This window comes from Camelus dromedarius, chromosome 10 (genome assembly GCF_036321535.1).
Source record: "Camelus dromedarius isolate mCamDro1 chromosome 10, mCamDro1.pat, whole genome shotgun sequence".
NCBI lineage: Eukaryota > Metazoa > Chordata > Mammalia > Artiodactyla > Camelidae > Camelus > Camelus dromedarius.
This window is the reverse complement of record NC_087445.1, coordinates 60,380,582-60,398,483: the sequence shown is the minus strand read 5'-3', so window position 1 is coordinate 60,398,483 and position 17,902 is coordinate 60,380,582. Positions and strand designations below refer to the sequence as shown.

The following is a 17,902-nucleotide window of genomic DNA, read 5'->3' as shown; positions in this document are numbered from 1 at the left end:
ACTAGCCTAAGATGAACCAGCCTAGACAACAGTCCAGGCCAGCTGGGGGCTGAGAAGAGGGGAAGAGGAGATGGTGCCGAGAAGTAAGCCCCTCTCCTGCTCAGTGTGAGGGGGTGGGACCGCGTGAAGCAGAAGTATGCTCTATCCTTCGTGATCACCAACCACACTGAAGGGACAATGTCCACAGAACCTGATCATCACTGCAGCCCTGAGGGGAAGGCAGGGCTAGTTTTAGTGTGCCCCTTTTACAGAGAAGGAAACCGAGGCCTGAAGTGAGTAAGTTCTCAGCCCTCCTCTCTGACCTCGGGCTGCAGGGTCAGGGGGTGAGGGGAGCAGCCCTGCTCTAACTCTGGAACCTCAGCAACTCCTGGCAGAGGCCGTCCATCCTGGGGGTGGTTCTTGCTCATTTCTGTCCAGGGAAGGAACTACCACTGCTCCCAGATCTCACCAAGCCAGCACCTCATTTCTGCCCTCCTGCCTGGTTTCTGAGCCTCTGTTGTGCCTAGACTTCAATCCCAATCTCTAAATGTCACATTTACTGAATGCTTCCTGTATGTCCATACCAGGCCCTGCGCCAGGCAATTCATACACATTATCCCATTTACTCTCTCAGCATCATCACATTATCACCCTATCCCACTGACAGGGAGACTGAGGCTCAGGGAGGTAAACTGACATGCTCAAGAGCCACAGCTCAAGAAGGGCAGGACTGGATGTGAGCCTGGGTCTGGTAAAAAGCTGGAGCTCTCAACCCTGCACTGCTTCCTAGCATGGGATCCATCTTGAATTTGAGTCCCAGAGCCCCAGACCACACTCGTGCCTGGCCCCACTCTGACTGTCAGAGTGCCCCGGTTCTCAGGCCTGTAGACCCAAGTGACCAAGGACTTCTGAGCCTCCCATCCAGTGCCCTCTCTGCCTCACCACCCTCCCACCCAGTTGCCAGCATCACAGGGGCTACACTGCAGGCTCTAGGAGGGCAGGAGGGCTGAGAGCTGGGGAGGACTGTCCCATGTGCAACACAGGTCACCCCTCTGGGCATCTCCCTGAGACCAAAGCTGGCCTGCCTAAAGGAGTTCAGGACTCAGATTCCAGTCTGGTCATTAAAACACACAGACGGACTTTTCTATACTTTTAAAATAAGAACCATTCCACAGTCCCATCAGCTTGGACAGTCCTGAAATTTGGACATCCCTTGCCTTCACCCTGATACCATGCCTTCTTTATAAGAAAAAATGTCCATCACAGTTCCAGAAGAGTCTTGGGGGCTAATGGATCATCACTCCCACTCTGTCCCACATCCTAAGACTGGAGGCTGAGAGGCTAAACCCTCCCAGTGGGGTTGGGCTCCGGAACCAGAGGACTCCAGAGCTGCCTCAAGGCATCACGGCTACCGGGGAGGAAAAGCGTGTGTATGTACATACACACAGACACATCCTATCTCGCATACAAGCACACATCAACACACACTGAAACACCATCACACATACACAACGCAGGACAGGCACTGCCATCCCATGAGAAGCAGGGAAAATTAGCAAAAATACAAAGTTAGCAAAAAACACAAACCCACTGCTCAGCAACCGGCTCAATCTCAGGCTTGGGATGCTCTTTTTAATCCACGTTCCTCCCAAATAAAACTGACAGAAAATCAACTAGATAATCTCACCACGGACATCACCCAGTCAGTGGTCAGGGTGGCGCAGAGCTGGCCTCATCTGCCCCTAAAGAGGGGCAGCAGGTAAAGGTCAGATTTCAAGTCCAGCTCCTGCCTCTATCCTGCCCCCAGATCACAATGAACCTGTAAAGGACAGGCGGAGGCGAAGAAAGCCTTGTGGGGAGAGGAGTCCTGCTTGGTAAGCCCCCACCCATGATCCCCAACGACATCCCACACCCCTCCAAGGGGCCAAGCACCCACCTGGCGGTAGCGGCGCTCCGAACACACCTTGCAGAGCCCATTGAAGCGGTTCATGGCTGCGGGTCCTGCCTGGGCAGCCGCCCCCTGAAAACCCAGCTCTCCCCCCCAGCAGTGGGAGCCCGCACTGCGCCCCGTCAGCCTGGCATGACCGCCCTGGGAAGCCCGCCCCGCAGAAGAATGGCAGGAAATCACCTCTCACCTCCCCAAGCCCTGTCTGTGCTGTGTGCCTCTGCACGATAAGCCCGAAGGCTTCCTGAAACCTCCGAATGACAAGGAAGAGGGAGAGTTTTATATTAAAATTCCTGTCAACTAGTTAGTATTCCCCGGGCCCCGGCGGGGAGAGGGCGCCTTTGTTCTGGCTGCATTCTCCGCCATGGGCCACTTTGTGATTCCAGTGTTCTCACAAACACCCCTGGCTGGAAGAGAACCCAGGCAGAAAACACGGCCCACTCTGCAACAACACCACCTCCCCCGGCAAATCCCAGGGTCCCGACAGTAGCAAATTCAGGGAACTAACCCAGCCTAAGAATCCAAGGACGCCTGGTGTGGGGAGGCGGGTTGCACCCACAGACATCCCATCTCAAGATAGGGATTACAAAACATGGGAGCTTGTCTGCCACTCAGAGGCTACTTAAAAGTCTGTTTTCTCATCCATGTAGGTGGGCTGCTTTAAGGATCTGATGACAAGCAGACCATAAAGTCAAGTCGGGAAGGGATTTCCAGTCACCAGATGATCCAGCCTCCTCATTCTTACTGCTGAAGAACTGGGGGTCTTGAGTGGTTAAGGTCACAAAGCAGGTTAGAATGAAGCTGGGACCAGACCCTCTCCCAGTGTTGATCCCTGCCCTGTAGAGCAGGGCCTGATGAGCCTAGGGTCCCTTACACCGACCTCAGAGCCTCTGGGAAAAACTATCAAGCCACTCATATCCTTGATGCCAGGGAGTGTGAGTCCCTTGATCCAGCCCAGCTTTGGTCCCTGTGACCGTGGGCAGGTCACCCCCGTTTCTGAGCCTCTATGTCCCCATGCACACAATGAAAGAGTTGAACAGGTCATCTCTCAGGGCTCTCCCCCTACCCTAACCAAGCCTCTGCAAACACCCCCACTTTGCTGAGTCCTACGGACATCTCTGAGTGTGCAAGCCCAGGAAAATCAAACACACACTTTAGAACAATGTCCCCAGAGGTCAGGGCCTGTGTGCAGAGGCCAGCACAAAGCAGGACTTTCCCAGGCCACCTAGAAACCTGCAGTGTTGATGTCCCTGTAATTCCCACAAAACCGCAGGGATGCTCCCCGGTCACCGTCCTCTCTGTGCTCGGCATGTAGAGAGAGAGGGAGGAAGGCCTTTGTAGCTGCCCCACTAAAGGTAGAAGAAAGCTTTCCAACTTGTAATGAAGCCACAGTAAACAGAAACCCGGCAAGTTACTCTATTACTGTACTACCCAGTATGGTAGCAACTAGACATATGTATAATTTAAATTTAAATTAATTAAAATTAAATAAAATTTAAAATTCAGGTCCTCAGTCATGCTAGCCACATTTCAAGTTCTCAGTAGCCAAAGGTGGCTAGTGGCTACCATGTTGGACAACACAGCTCTAGACCGTAGGCTCCACGAGGGCAGGGACTTTTGACTTGTTGACAACTCTAACCCAGCACCTGGCACAAGACCTGGCCAAGGAGAGCTTCAATAAAGACTTCATGAGTGAATGAGTGAATGACTTGAGTAAATGAAAGGGGAAATGTCTTGTAGATCATAATACACCTAAATGTCATACATTATCATGGAAAACATCACCACCTTATCTTCCCAGCTAGGCCACTTGCAGGAGGCAGCCGTGCCTCACTTCAGATCCTGTCCTCTACCACTTGCTGGCTGTGTGGCTATGGAGAGTGACCTAACGTCTCTGAGCCTTAAACGCTGTGCTCATCTGGGAGATGAGGAAGTAACAACCACCTCAGAGGAGGCAGGGAGGGTCACATTAGATACCAGCAGTACCTAGGACAGAGGGGCTACTAAGTCACTGGGAGCTGTTTCTCCCTCTCTTAGTTGTTAGAGAAAAAACATAAATCACCTGCCTTGTTCTGTAAGGAGACGAAATGAATTTAGATGAATTCTCCAAAATCCCCAAGGGAAGGTTTCTCTCTAGAGTCAAAGCCCTCAGGAAGTGAGAACACTTCAGTCCCAGCTTCAGACTCACAGTTGCTCTCTGACATCAAGGGGGAGAAACCTGAAAGGGTATTTTGGTCACAGCACCAGGGGAGCAGGGGGTCTGAGGTTGCCTGCAGGGAAGGGAGGACCTGACTTCAAGAGATCAAAGTCAGTACAACCCAGACTCCTCCATTTCCAGGTGCCAGGGCCTGGTTGCCTCCCGACCCCTGCTCCAAACATGAGTAACCTGAGAAAAGCACCAGAAATAACCTCTTAAAAATGCATGACTTGCTGAGTTTCCAAGCACCAAGTAAATCTGAGTCTCAGCACAGAATGCTCTGGACCCCAGAGCAGTTCTCAGGGCCCAGCAGTCTTGCCAGGCTTGTTCCCACCTACCTTGAGTCTCCCCCCGTTCTCGGTGTCCTCGCCTCCTGGCATTCTCAACAATGGGTCTGGAAGATGACAGAGCAGAGTCAGAAAGTTTCCGCTGGCATATAAGTGTCCCTTCCACAGACCACCCAGAGGATGAGGCCAGGGTACCAGGCCTATGTGGCTGCCCAGGTACACTGCTGGCTTCCAGGATGTGGGAATGCCAAGCTCAGGTTAGGTCGGGGCTCAGGAGCCAGGTCTGCACGTGGGAAGGTCAGAGAAGAAGGGGGGAAGTCTCAGGACCCACACGGCGGGGCCTACACGGCCTGTCTGCAGAGGTGGGCACCCCAAGGTCAGCAAGGCAGCCTAGAGGGGATCCTCAGACCACAGACCCTGGGGAGGGGCCATGCAGGAAGCTCCTAAAGCCTGGCCCTCCACGAGAGGTGTTGGGGGGGGCTGAACCACTTGGGGTCAGGTCATAACCCTCTCCAAGGAAAGTCCAACCAGATTAATAAAGGCGTCATGGGCATGAGGCTGCCTGAAGCCTGCATTTCAGCAGGTGCTCATGAGAAGTCCCTGGACCCATGGTCTGACCGCAGCCTGGGGTGATACGTGTCACAAAACACAGGCACTGACGCTACTATACAGGTAGGGAGTGGGGTGAGGAGCCACAGGGGACAGCATGTCTGGGCAGAACTGAAGGTGGTGGGCATGCACCTCTCAAGGGCCGCAGTCTCCGTCTGGCCACCTTCAGGTGCTTGGTCCGGCCCAGGTCCTCCCCAAGCAGGTAGTACCAGCCATTGATCTCCTGTCACAAGAGAAGATGTGAGATGCTCAGAGGGGGCAGAGGGCACAGGTCAGGCAGCCACTGATCCCCATCCAAAAGCAGCAGCTAGAGAGCCTCGCTCAGGAGCAGACACTCCAGCCTCCCTGCTCCAAAGGGAGCTGCCATGCCTGCACCTCCAGGTAGCCTTCCCTGATGCTCTGGGCAGAGCTGGTCCTCCCCTCTGCTGAAATCCCATCACCTCTTACCCCTGAAGAACAAGTCTACACACAGGCCTGCCTCCCCCACTAGACCATACATAGGCTCTCTGACATGCCTAGCACTGTGCCTGGTACACAGTAGGAGCCCAATAAATGTTGGCAGCACAGCAGGGAGGGAGGCATAAGGGTGAGGCCAGAAAGTAGGCATCCTGAGGCTCTTAAGCAGTCCTCAGGGGAAGTATCTTCTCCCAAGAGGGAATGAAATAGAGGCTGCAGTCAAGACAAGATATTTGGGACCCACGTGCAGGATAAAGGGGCCTCAGCCACCTACCCCAGACTTCACTTTCAGGACAGAGTTGAGTGGCAGGGTCACCTGGCAGCTGCATGCAGCAGGCCTCCAGGCCATCTCCAGGATGTGCAAGAGGAGCACGTCCTGCCCCTGCTCAATGCCTCCAACGTGTGGAGTGCAGTCCAAGCAGAGACGGACTGGGGACTGGTCGCCCACAGGGAGGGGCCTCTAGAATCCAGAGTCCTCACCCAGTCTGAAGGAAGGCTCTAAAGAGGACACTCACTCCATCCCTGAGCACCTGCTAGGCCGAGAAACATGAGACCTGGCAGACAACGTCAAGGGAATCCTGGAACAGACTACAAGAAGCACCTGGCCCTCAGCCTCCAGAGTGGGGAGTGCTCTGAGCTCCAAGGGACCTACTAGTGTCCTTAAAGGCAGACAACAGACCCAGAGCCTCCTGGAAAGACTTGGAGCTGACTAACAACTGGTCTCTGACAAGAACGAGCCAAGATGGGGACCTGGATCCTTAGTCACACAGGTGACAAATACTGTTATCAGGCCACGGGGCACCTGTCTCAGTGGGTACCATCTCACAGACATAAGCCCCACCCAGTGGCTTCCAGACAAAGGCCCCTGCCTGGACCAGCCCTGGCCTGGATGGACTGACCTACCAGGAGCTACCATGGGACCCACCTTGTCCAGAGTCAGGAGGGACTTCAGCCCGAAGCTCATGCAACCAATGAGTCCACTCTGTCTGGGAGAACATTAGAAGCCCAAGTCAGCACCTTTTCAGCGGGTGATATCGGGAGGTCGATGGTCAAGTGTAACATAGGTTTGCCTGATGCACTGTGGTTTACAAAGCACTTTTACCTCCATCATCTATTTGATCTTTCCAACTTTGTGAGTTAGGTTGGAGCAGAGTTATTCTCTCCATTTCAGAGAGGAAAACATTGAGGCTGAGTTGATCCCCTTCCCAAGGTCACAGAACGAGTTAACAGTAGAGCCCCATGGGAAAGCCATGGGGCAGCACTCCCTCCACCAACCACAGAAGTTCAGCGCTACCTCACAGGTTTGAAATGTCCTGTACTGGTTGGTCTGAAGAGCTGGTCCCCACAGGGAGTTTTAGTTTCCACAGCAGCTGGTGATGCTCAATCCAAGAGAAAAGTTATGGGACCTCAAACTTAAGAAGCTTTGTCTTAGGTCCAGGCAGGACCCGAGAAGTACTTGGACAGTTTCAGATGAAGGTCAAACTAATCTGCCACACAAAAGGCACCAAGACCAATCAGACCTGGCTACTAGCTGGGCAAACAGGCATGAGTCAGGGTCAGGCCTCACAGCGATGTCACACTGTGCCAACTGGCTGAGTTCAGTTGGGTCCTTCTCAGCTAAGAGTAATTAAAAGTTCCTGAAAAATGTCCATTATTGAGTCCTAGTGTCCAACAATCAGGGACTGACTGATATTTGGCAGCTTTCAATAATGATAGTAGATACGAATATTAATTTAATGCAAAAAATAACCTTGCTATCGTGAGAGAAAAGGAAGTTTGCAAATCTGTAGTTTAATGAGAGAGACATCCACCAAAATATTAATAATGGTTGTATCTTGTAGGTGGGATTAGAAGGGTTTTTGTTTTTTCTTTTGGGTTTTTAGTGTTTTCAAATTTTTACAGGGAATAAGCAGTACTTTTGGAATCAGGAAAAAAAAAACGGTATAAATCTACGCGAAAGTACTTCTGTTCTACCACATCTTTCTCTATCCTAACACTAGAGTTACTTTTTTTTTTCCTGTTCTCTTTTCTCTTAGCACATCCCCAACTCAGGCCCCTTCAGAGATTGGTTTAATAGCTATTTATCAAGAAACAACATGGGTATTAAGACAGGAGCAGAACCTGATGGTTGACTTCAATATCTGAGGGGCCCACACAGATGAAGGACTTGGCATGTTCTGTGAAAGGCATAATTTCAAAGCCAAGGATGGAATGAGCTTCCCAGATGAGTAGTGAACTAACTCCCTGGAGTTGTGCCTCTGGGAACCAGGTCTAAGGGGGCCTGAGCGAAACCACAGGACCCCCTAAAGAGCCTAAGTCCTGTGCCCCAGAGGCTACTCCTGGGGATCCAGACCCAGTAAGTCCAAGGTGGGGTCTGGGCAGGGGAGTCTGTAGAAATCTGTTCACCGTGCCTGCCCCAGTCAAGGGCCAGTGGTCTAGAAGGTCTTTATAAACACATATTGTTTGAATTCATTGGAAAGGGTGGCAGCTTACCACCCAACAGTCCTGGGCGAAAACTGGCTTCTTGTCGGTAGCCAAGCCAAGTGAGGGGCAGGGAAGCAGAATGCTGGAGACTGATCCTCAAAACCGGTGCCCCTGCCCTGCAGAGTACACCCTGCACCAGCCGCTCTCACTCTGCTACTCCCTCTGCTCTCTCTCCCTGCTCCCCTTTCCTACAGCCTGGTCCACCTGCTCCCCGCTCTTCCTTGCCCCCTCTCATCATACAAGGCCATATTAATAATCTACCCATAGAGGACAGTGCAGTCACTCCATTAGAGCGACTCTTCCATATCCACCTCCCCACCCACCCCCAAAAACAAATACTCCTCCCTCCTGGGAAGTGGCCAAGTCAGCACTAATGGAAGGGCAGCTGCAGCAACCATGATGAGCGGCAGACACTGACCTGAGCTGCTGTTCCAGGAAAGCCTTGTCAAGACTTTGCCAAAGTCCTCATCACTGATTTAGTTTTGTTTGTCAACCCATTCAAGAGCAACCCAACTGGTATCTAGGTGCCCACACGGCCTTGCTGTGCACTTTCTTTTCACACTGGGTATGGCTGCAACTTTCTAAATCTCCAGGCACGATGCTTTAGCTGTAATAAGGGCTGCCTCTCCTTGCTCTTCAGTAAGTGGAATTTTCATTCCTTGGTGCTTAGAGAATGCTAAATGGTTAATAGCCTCCCATGAGCTTTGCTTCCTGCTAAGGGGCCTCCAATAATTTCATGGTGATTCAGGCCAAGCAAACTGTCACAATTATATCCATAAGCAGGACCTTCTAAGTGTTCTTCAACTAGCTACTTCTGAAGCCTGCTTTTGAAAACCTTTGGAAGAAGAAAGACTCCTTTTACATGCAAACTGAGTACACTGCAATATACCAGTCAGGTAATAAACGGGAGAGCCTGAGATTTCTGAGACCACCTGAGATTTCTCCAGGCACAAAGTCTCAGGGGTCAAGCCTTGGTTACCTCTGAATCCCAAATTCTGAGCTCAGGGCTTGATGCACTAAGTGAAGGCTTGGCAGATGGATGAATCCATCATGTCTATGGTTGGCAGATACTGGGCAAGGAGCCTCAGCATTAAGGAAACAAGACAAACATGCAGGAATTTAAACAGCAATTTAAGACAGCAATACAAGGGATATACTGACAGATTGACAGATTGACAGAGGTGCTTAGGACTGAGATGCACAAAGAAAGCCTAAACAGTTAAGCCAGAGAGAATGATAGGAAGAGCATTTCAGGCAGCAGGAACAGCCAGTAGAAAGGCTCAGAGGTAAGGCTTCATGGAACACTCATAGGGAATAGCAGTCAGCCCTCCTGCAAGGATGCAGAACCCAAAGGTACGGAGGGCCGACTTTGCTATACCACTTTACATAAGGGACTTGAGCATCTACGGATTTTGGCATCCAGTGGGGTCCCAGAACCAATTCCCCGCAGACACCAAGGGATGACTGTACGTGGCTCAGTTTACTTCTGAACACAGGATAGGAGACCTGCTACAAAATGAAAGTGCATTATTTTGAGGGAATGTACTTTAATTCTTTCTCTCAGGGGCCTTTAACCTAGTTCTGCTGCAGATTTATCCCACTCAATCTCAATTTATTTTTAATTTGATGGCTTAAACTACACACATATTTTTCCATTCATTTTTTCTTTCCTTAGGCTCAGTCCCCATCTCAGGTCACAAGCTCTCTAACATTACAGCACTGTACTTGGCAATGAGGTCCTGTTTATAAAATAGACTAAAGGAAAGGGTACACTTAGAGTACCCAGGATAGTGTGTGACACATAGCAAGCAGCCTCTCCATATATGTAGTTACCACTAGTATAAAAGATTATGTTCTTCAAATGTATGTTGTGTGTGTTTGGGGTTTTTTTAAACCTGGTGTATAACATTACAACTTTCTCTACGATTGTTCTCTGACCACAACTTCTGAAAATGCTCTGATTGATACTAGAAGTTTCAGTTCAGCTTTTACCAAATAGCTTAGTTCGTCTGTACACCAGAAATTGACACAATATTGTAAACTGACTATACTTCAATTAAAAAAATAGCTTAGTTCCACAGTTACTGATATTAAGGAGTTACTGTTAATTTTTAAATGTGATAATGGCATTGTGGTTGTTTTTTAAAGCCATCTTTAGAAGGATATTAGCTGAGATGAGATGACGTTTGGGGTTTGCTTTAAAATAATCCACTGGAGGAGGGGAAAGTAGGTGCGGACATAGAGGAAATAAAATTGGCCATATATTTGTAACTGATAAAGCTGTGCTATGAGTATACGAACGTTTATTATATAATATTTTCTACATTTGCATACATTTGAAAATGTCTATAATTTCTTAAAAACTCACAGAACCTATAAGCTGAAAGAAACCTTAGCGATCACTGCATTTTACAGAAGAGGAAACTGAGGCCCAGAGTGGGGAAGGGACCTACCTACAGTCTCACAGCAAGTTAGAGCTTAGCCAAGATCTACTGCTCTGAGGCCTGGTTCTCCTCAGCTCCCGCTGTGATCACCATGTGAGCCTGAAATCATCCAGCCCTTCTTCAGAATTTCTCTGTAGACCATCTTGTTTCTCTAATACAAATTTACAGCCATCACTGGAAGAATCATGATAATTCGTGAAACAGATGCTTCTCTTTTATCCCCTATCAGTTTCAAAATGCATCTGTCACATATTCAGCTGGATGTAGTTTATATAAAACTACATTATAAATGCTCTGGGAAGTAGCCTGAAGCCTGAGGCACAAGCATAGTGACACAGAAAGGGTGTGGCCTTGGAGCCGTTTATCACCTGTGTGAGCTGGTCAAGTAAGTACACTATAATGTGGTTTCCAGTACATGAGTTTGGTGCCAAGCTACCTGGATTTGCATCTTGTTTTCACCATGTCCTGGCTGTGTTACCTTGGACAAGTTACTTAACTTCTCTGTGCCTCTAAAAGAGTGACACTAGCAATGCCTACCTTATATGGTGCTGTGAGGATTAAATTAGACAATGCATGGAATATGCTTAGTGTCCACACACTTAGTGGACATCAAGTGCTTAATAAACGTGAACTATTATATAACCTCGGGCAAGTTCCTTACCCTTCATAAGTCTCAGCTTCCTCTTCTCTGAAGAGAGGGACAATAATAATTCCTGCCTCTCAGGACTGTGATGAGGGTTAAATGAGATAATGTATGTAAAGTGCCTGGCACAGAGAAGAGTTCACAAATGTTTGTTTCCTTCCTTCTGTAATTGTCCTTCATGTTGTCAAGTTGACTGTCCGTCCTTCAGAGAAGCACAATTTGATTTGAGAGTGACCAGCAGGGCGGAAATTTCCGGCAATCACTCTGTCCGTCTCCTCCAGCTCAGAGGCCTTCTCATTCAGAGGTGGAGTGTTCCACGCCTCCCACCTGCTGCGCCGGTCACTGTGGTGCTGGCACCTTGGGCAGGGCCATCTGTTCGGAAAGCAGGCCTGCCTGGGCCTGCTTTGTCCCTCTTGAGCTTTGGGTTGGGACTGTGACCACGAGTTGGACTGTGTTTTGTTTAATAAGGAATCTCACTTTCCCAAAATAGGCAACAAGTGGAGACACTGCCTCTGTCACGCTGCCTCACTGGGTGCTGACTCACTTTCCCCAGCCTCGCTTTCTTTTCCAAATACCGCCAACTACACTGCTGTGTCTTCTCCAGCAGCATTTTTCCTGGCTCGCTCTGGTCTCGCAGGAGAGCGTCACAGCGGAGGGAGTGGCGACTCCCATGGTTTGGTGTCTGCCTCTGGCACCTGCCCCACCCCTGGCCTCTGTCCAGGGGGCTCGCTGGGCATCCTTCTGTCCCTCTTCCTCCTCTGTCTCCTTCAGGGCTTTTCTTTCCCATGCCCATCCCTTCAAGACAGGATCCTGACCCTTGGTCCTTGGCACCCACCGTCCTCCTCAGTGGTCTCACCTGCTCAAAATTTCACCCACCACCTTGGCGGCCATGGCTCCCCCATCTCCGCTGTGGCCACAGGCCTCTCTCTACCCTGAGCTCCAGGCCAGCAGAGGCAACCCCTACACAGCTCGCAGCTGGCTGCCCTCCAGGAACCTCCATCTCACAGTGTCCAAAGCTGGCTCCCCTTCCCCTCCAGTACATTCTGGCTTAGTTGGAGACATCACGGCTACCCAGGAGTTATCCTTGACTTCTCCCACTGTTCTCACAGCCAAATTCCCACTAAGTACTACTGTTTTAAATCTCCTAAATTATACCCTGGGTCTGTTTCCTTCCTCTATATCCCTAAATCATCTCTCTCACAGATCACCACAAGAATCTCCGAGCTCCTCCCCAACCTTCCAAAGACCTCCCAGAATGACGGATCTAGATACATCTGTCATTCTCTTGCTCAACAACCCTTCAGTATCTCCCTATCACCAGATTCCCAAACGCCAAGCTGGCTGCATGAGGTTCACCCTGAGAACTTGTGTAAATGCAGATTCCTAGGACCTACCCATGAAGATCTGGGTTTAATCAATCTGATGTGACACCTGGGAACCTGTGTTCCTCACAAGCATCCCAAGTGATTCTGATGCACGGCCGGGATTGAGAACTATTGGAAAGGAGAAAACTCACGCTCCAAAGAAAATCTAAACTCTTTTAGCCATCTTGGACCTGTGGAGGCCTGCTGAGAACCGGACTTCTAAAATGATAAATACGTCTGGAAGCTGTGATCCAAGGCCATTTTTGCTGGCCGTAACTGGGGTCTCTGGAACCAGAGGGAGCACACAGTTCTTAAAGCTGAAGGTGTTTATACTCAAGATGAAACTGAACTCTATCTAGATGTGCTTATATGTACAAAGCAAAGAACAGTTAACTCCTGGGGGAAAACCAAACAAAACCAGAGTAATCTGGGGAAAGGTAGCTCACGCTCATGGAAACAGCAGCACGGTTCGTGCCAAATTCAGAAGCAACCTTCTGGCTAAGGGCATTGGACACAGAATCTGGGTGATGCTGTGCTTCTCACGGATTTAAATTTATCGAAAAGTAAATAAATATAAGTGTGGATTTGTTCTCTTGTAAAACAAACAAAAGAACAAAAACAATCTACAGAATCATCTGATGCGGTTTATGCCAACCTCTTCATCTTACCTCCAGCCAGTCCCTACTTTGAACTTGACCCTCTGGCAATACCAATGCGTTTGCAGATCCTTCCCTACTCCTGCCCTGCTCTCTGTGCCCTACTGGTTCCTCCTTCTGTCCAGTATAGTGTTGAGACTGAAGACTCCGGGATCTAAATGCCTGGGTTCCCTCCCATCTTGGCTCTACTGTTCACAGGCCATGTCACCTTGGGCAAGTTACTCCATTTCTTAGCTTTAGCTTCCTTCTCTGAAATCTGAAGACAAAAATATACTTTCCTTTGAGTTGTTTTAAGAATTAAATGAGATAATACACTGTTAAACCCTGGCTTGCGGTCAACACCCAGTAAATGGTGTGTGGCATCCTCCTCATCACCCACACCCCCAAGTCTCTGTCAGTGATCTTCTCTGGAGCAGGACAGTCTCTGATTGATCCCATGTGTCCCCAGCACTTGCAGCAATGTTACCACATGTGTAACCAGGAAATGGCCAGTGAATGAGGTCTACAGTCCCATAAGCACCATCCCATGATAACAAGGAGATGCTCTATTGAAAGACAAATCCTTCATTCTGAAGGTTGAATAAGGCTCCACTTTAAAAGCATACTATCAAATTTAGGGCACTAAAAAGCATGGAGCCCCAAAATATTCTCTGGGTCTAAGCTGGTGAGTCGAGCTGATTTTCATCCACCTGGGCCCTTTTCCAGTCACCATGTGGTTCTACGATTGTTGGGCAAATGTTACTGACCACAGAGTCTCCCAGATTTTTTGGGCTGCACCAGCTGATTGAGCCCCTGCTGCTCACAGCGGGCCATGCAGTCAAGTGCTCTCATCCCCTTCACTGAGCTGCTAATTCTCACCCTCACTACTCAGCACTCCTCCTCTGCTCTGTTCCAGCTGCCATGGCTGATGATCACATCTGGCCTCCTGTGTCCTGGGAAAGGACATACCCCTGCCTCCTTGCCTTTGCTCATGCAGTACCCCTGCCTGCAATGCCCTTCCCAACCTCCTCTCCTTGTCTTATTCTTCAGCTCTCCCTTGAGTTCAAAATCCCACTTTTTGTAAAACAGATAAACAACAGGGTCCTACTGTATAACACAGGAAACTATATACAATATCTTGTAATAACCTATAATGAAAAAGAATATGAAAAGGAATATGTATGTATAACTGAGCCACTATGCTGTACACCAGAAACTAATACAACATTGTAAACCAACAATACTTCAACTTAAAAAAAAGAACTGGCAAAATCCCACTTTTGGCATGAAGCCTTCCTTGCCCTCAGCCCATGATGAGCTCTCCCTCTTTCCACACTTACTGTCCTACTATTCATTTTATTCTTTTATTCATTCCACCAATAATTACCAAATATCTACATGCTAGGCACGGGGTACAACAGTGACTAAGAGAGAAACGGGCCCATTTTTCATGGAGCTTCTACTGCTGCAGAAGTAAGCCTGGGCATGTTGTTACTGACATCTGCCTCCATGCAGACCCTGGTGTCCCCTCCTGAAAACAGGTACCTTGAGAGCAGAATCCCTGGGTAGGCTGGTTGGCATCCCCAGTGGCCAACAGTGTCTTGCTGATACCAAGGGCTCACAAATGCACCTTGATAACATGATCCTTGATATCACCTAGAGTGACAGGCACTCAGGAGAGTGGCAGCCTCTCAAATTTAGCAATGCCACTACCATTCATTTATCCAACAGGCACTAACTGAGCCCCTGCTATATGCTTGCCACCTGACTGTCACCCACGAGCCCAGAGCAGGATCTCTTCTCCAGCTCAGCAGTTCCCCTCACTTGGAGTCAGCTGCCCTGTTCCACACAGTGATCAGAAGGCGCTTCTGTTCGTATTCCTTTTGGACAGGACTGCAAAGCAAACCAGACAGTCAGAGGGTTAGTAGGGGCGAGCTCTAGTCCAGACCCACAGAGTCCATCATAATGGCAAATTTTGGAAATAACCTGAACATCCAGCCGTCAAGAGCTGGTTAAATAAACCAGAGCACAAAGAGTGTGGGAGGTGAGTACTTATATTCATAAAAGAGTTTACATTACATTGCTGAGGATGAAAAAGAGGTTACAACAGAATTTCACAGAATAATTCCATTTTTGTAAACACACACCCACACAAATTCAAAGCTCTGGAAAGAAACACCACAAAACACATCAGTGAGTAGCAGGACTAGGAGTGTTTTCTGTTTTCTTCTTTTTGTTTACCAATATTGTCTATGTGTCTACAATAAGCAAGATTACCTGGTATGACAAGGAAAACAACAAAATATTATTAATTTTCACCAATAGGAAAATACACATTGTCCATTATCTTCCCATTGGCCCTGGAGTTCAGGGATAAGGGCAAGAAATAGTAATAAAACAATAACACCTGACATTCTGTGTTATGCCGTCTCATTTACACCTCCGCTGTCTGAGGCTGGTACTATTATTAGCCCCATTTTACATATAAGGAAGCCGGGGCTCAGAAAGGTTAGCAAGTTGGGGAAAGGTGGGTGGGAAGGCAAAACATCCCTCAGCTTGGAAAATTCCTTCTGCTAAAGGAGAAAGCTTGGCCCAATGCACAGTGGGAAATGGTCTACTTTTTTCAGGGGCTGCCAGCCTCAGGCTGGGCATTTTAGTTATGAGAACCAGCCACGTGATACCTTATCACTGTGAACCTCACTGCTGGGCTGAGTGCCAGGGATGCAAAGACACAAGTGAATGAGAAAACAAAGACATCCTTTAGAAGTCACTGTTTTTTTTTTGCTTAGATCTGGTTCTAGATTTGGCAAACAGAGCTGTTTCCAGATAAACACTCCTTCCCTCTCCTCTTGAGGGCCCAGCTACACCAGACTCTTACAAGAAGAAGTGCTCGTGGAAGACTGGGTCTCTGCAGTCTGGAACAGCCCGCGTCTTCTGACGGTGTAGTCGATTATCTTCAGGGATCAAAGAAATCTTGAATTGGAGAAAAGGAAGGGTTAGCTGAGCTCAGAGCCAAGCAAAATCCCCTAAGCCCAGCGGCTGACTCTGCACATCTCCAAGTTATAGGCTTCCAGGTGTCCTTCTGATCAGCCTCTGCAGAGGACAGAGTGGAGTCCTCAACCAGATGCTGGGGAAGAATGTGGAGCCCTGGGCAGGAGGCCCTGGAGTCAGATGCTAGGACAGGCCCTCATAGTGGGTGGTAACAAAGAGACAGCCACAGGCCCAGGTGGAGATGCAGCACAACCTGACCATCTTTCCTCTTCCTCCAAGCAGAAAGGTTTCCCCCAAAGCACAAGGCCTCTTCTCTTTGAAGTTCCCAGCGACTGCTGAGTGCTCCCTTCCCAAGAGGCTCCAGGCCAGCCTCTGCCAAGGTCCCCCATCCACGTTCTAGTTCTAATGCCATTCATCCCCTGTCTCAGGTTCCCACCCTGCTCCTGACCTTGTCTTGGCCCACGGGGGCCTCTGACCAGCCTGGGGGCTTCAGGAAGAATGCAGAGTGGTGCATCAGAGCCTGCACCTGACAACAGCTGCCAAACTCTGGGAGGCGCTAGGCCTTTGGCTCTGGCTGGAAGTAGGCCCCCCACCCCTGGGAGGCCTCTGTCTTCACTGCAAGGGCTCCACTCAGATAGCCCTTCTAGCCCTCAGAGACACTCCCTCCCCTCCACTAACCAAACCTGGCCATCCTGCCTCTACAGGAGGAGAGGGGTGAAAATGTTGCTTTCATGAGATGGCTTGGGATCACCTGTGGATTTCTGTCATCCACGCTCAAGGTGCTCACCTCCATGGTGATGCACAAGATCACCCATAAGTTTCCAGCTCTTGCAGGAAGCCCTAGGGACCAAGCCGGGCCAAGGGAAGGGGTCTGCCTTAGCTCAGAGCCTAACAAATGCCTACTGACCAAATGATGTATAACTGTAGCTGCCACCTCAAATGGCCCCAGGCCCACAGATGTGCTGGGACCTTGGAACTCAGTCCAATGATGTGGTCCCTCATCACCCCCATCCCACCCATACCCACCCCCACCTCCAGGTCATCATATACCTTCACGTAGGAATCACAGACACCAGGCTCCTTGCTCATTAGGCCTCTGCCTTCTATGACTAAACAGAGAATTAAAATATTGGGGTGGGTGGGAAGGATCATCACCGGGCTCTTAATCTTCATGACAACCACTGGATAGCAACCCCTCTCTGGTCTAGCCCACTCCCACCATCTTCCATGCTCAGGCAGCACCTGCACCGAGGCATTACAGGGGGCATTCAATTCCTGAATCCTATACCGAGAAAGGAACATAAAATTCATTGAGTCTAACCATTCACTTAACAGGGAAGATGAGGCTACGGAGGGGGCCCAAAGACAGTAGGAAATTTGCCCAGAGTCACGGAGCAATGGGAATGACAGAGCTGGGTTTAGATCCCTGTCTCTTGACTCCTAGTCCAGTGCTCCTTCCACCACACCAGACTGCCTCCTGGGATGGAGGGGCCAAGCTGGAGAACTCAGCCTGCCACTCACTAGCCACGTGAGCCCAAGCAAGTTGCTGCCCCCAGGAGACTGCAGCTGCCATTCTGTAAGGGGTCGGGGATAATAACGGGCTAGTGATGATAATACCCACTTCACATGGTAGTTGTCAGATTAAGTGAGATAACGTGTCTAAGGTGTTCAGTAGAGTGTCTGGCAAATGAGTAACTATTCAATAAAGGTTTGCTAGAGAAAACGAGAATAAATAAAGGCAAGGGATAGGTGGAGGTGGGGTGCAGGTCTGGCCACAAAAGCAAGTGTGGCCCACTTGCCTAAGGTCTGCAGAAAGCAGACAGCAAGCCTGGCAGAAGCTGACTCTTTTCTATTTTCTCTCGTGTTCA

At 49.4% G+C, this 17,902-nt stretch overlaps 1 protein-coding gene and 1 pseudogene across 7 annotated transcripts in view; one reads left to right on the top strand and one right to left on the bottom strand.

The window, feature by feature from the left end:
• The window catches only part of RGS3 (regulator of G protein signaling 3), a 135,110-nt gene that overhangs the window by 87,249 nt on the left and 29,959 nt on the right, over window positions 1-17,902 (bottom strand). For 5 of the 7 annotated variants that reach the window (XM_031450240.2, XM_064490435.1, XM_064490434.1 and 2 more), the window contains 6 exons: window positions 17,085-17,143; window positions 15,922-16,016; window positions 14,868-14,936; window positions 6,399-6,459; window positions 5,150-5,240; window positions 4,460-4,515 (listed from right to left, as the gene is read on the bottom strand). In XM_031450240.2, the coding sequence (XP_031306100.2) occupies window positions 4,460-4,515; window positions 5,150-5,240; window positions 6,399-6,459; window positions 14,868-14,936; window positions 15,922-16,016; window positions 17,085-17,143 (431 nt within the window). Of the gene's footprint in view, window positions 1-1,915; window positions 2,141-4,459; window positions 4,516-5,149; window positions 5,241-6,398; window positions 6,460-14,867; window positions 14,937-15,921; window positions 16,017-17,084; window positions 17,144-17,902 lie in introns of those variants that run through there. The other 2 variants (XM_031450247.2, XM_010997391.3) reach the window with 2 other exon arrangements.
• LOC105103769 (large ribosomal subunit protein eL33-like) lies at window positions 9,296-12,959 on the top strand (annotated as a pseudogene).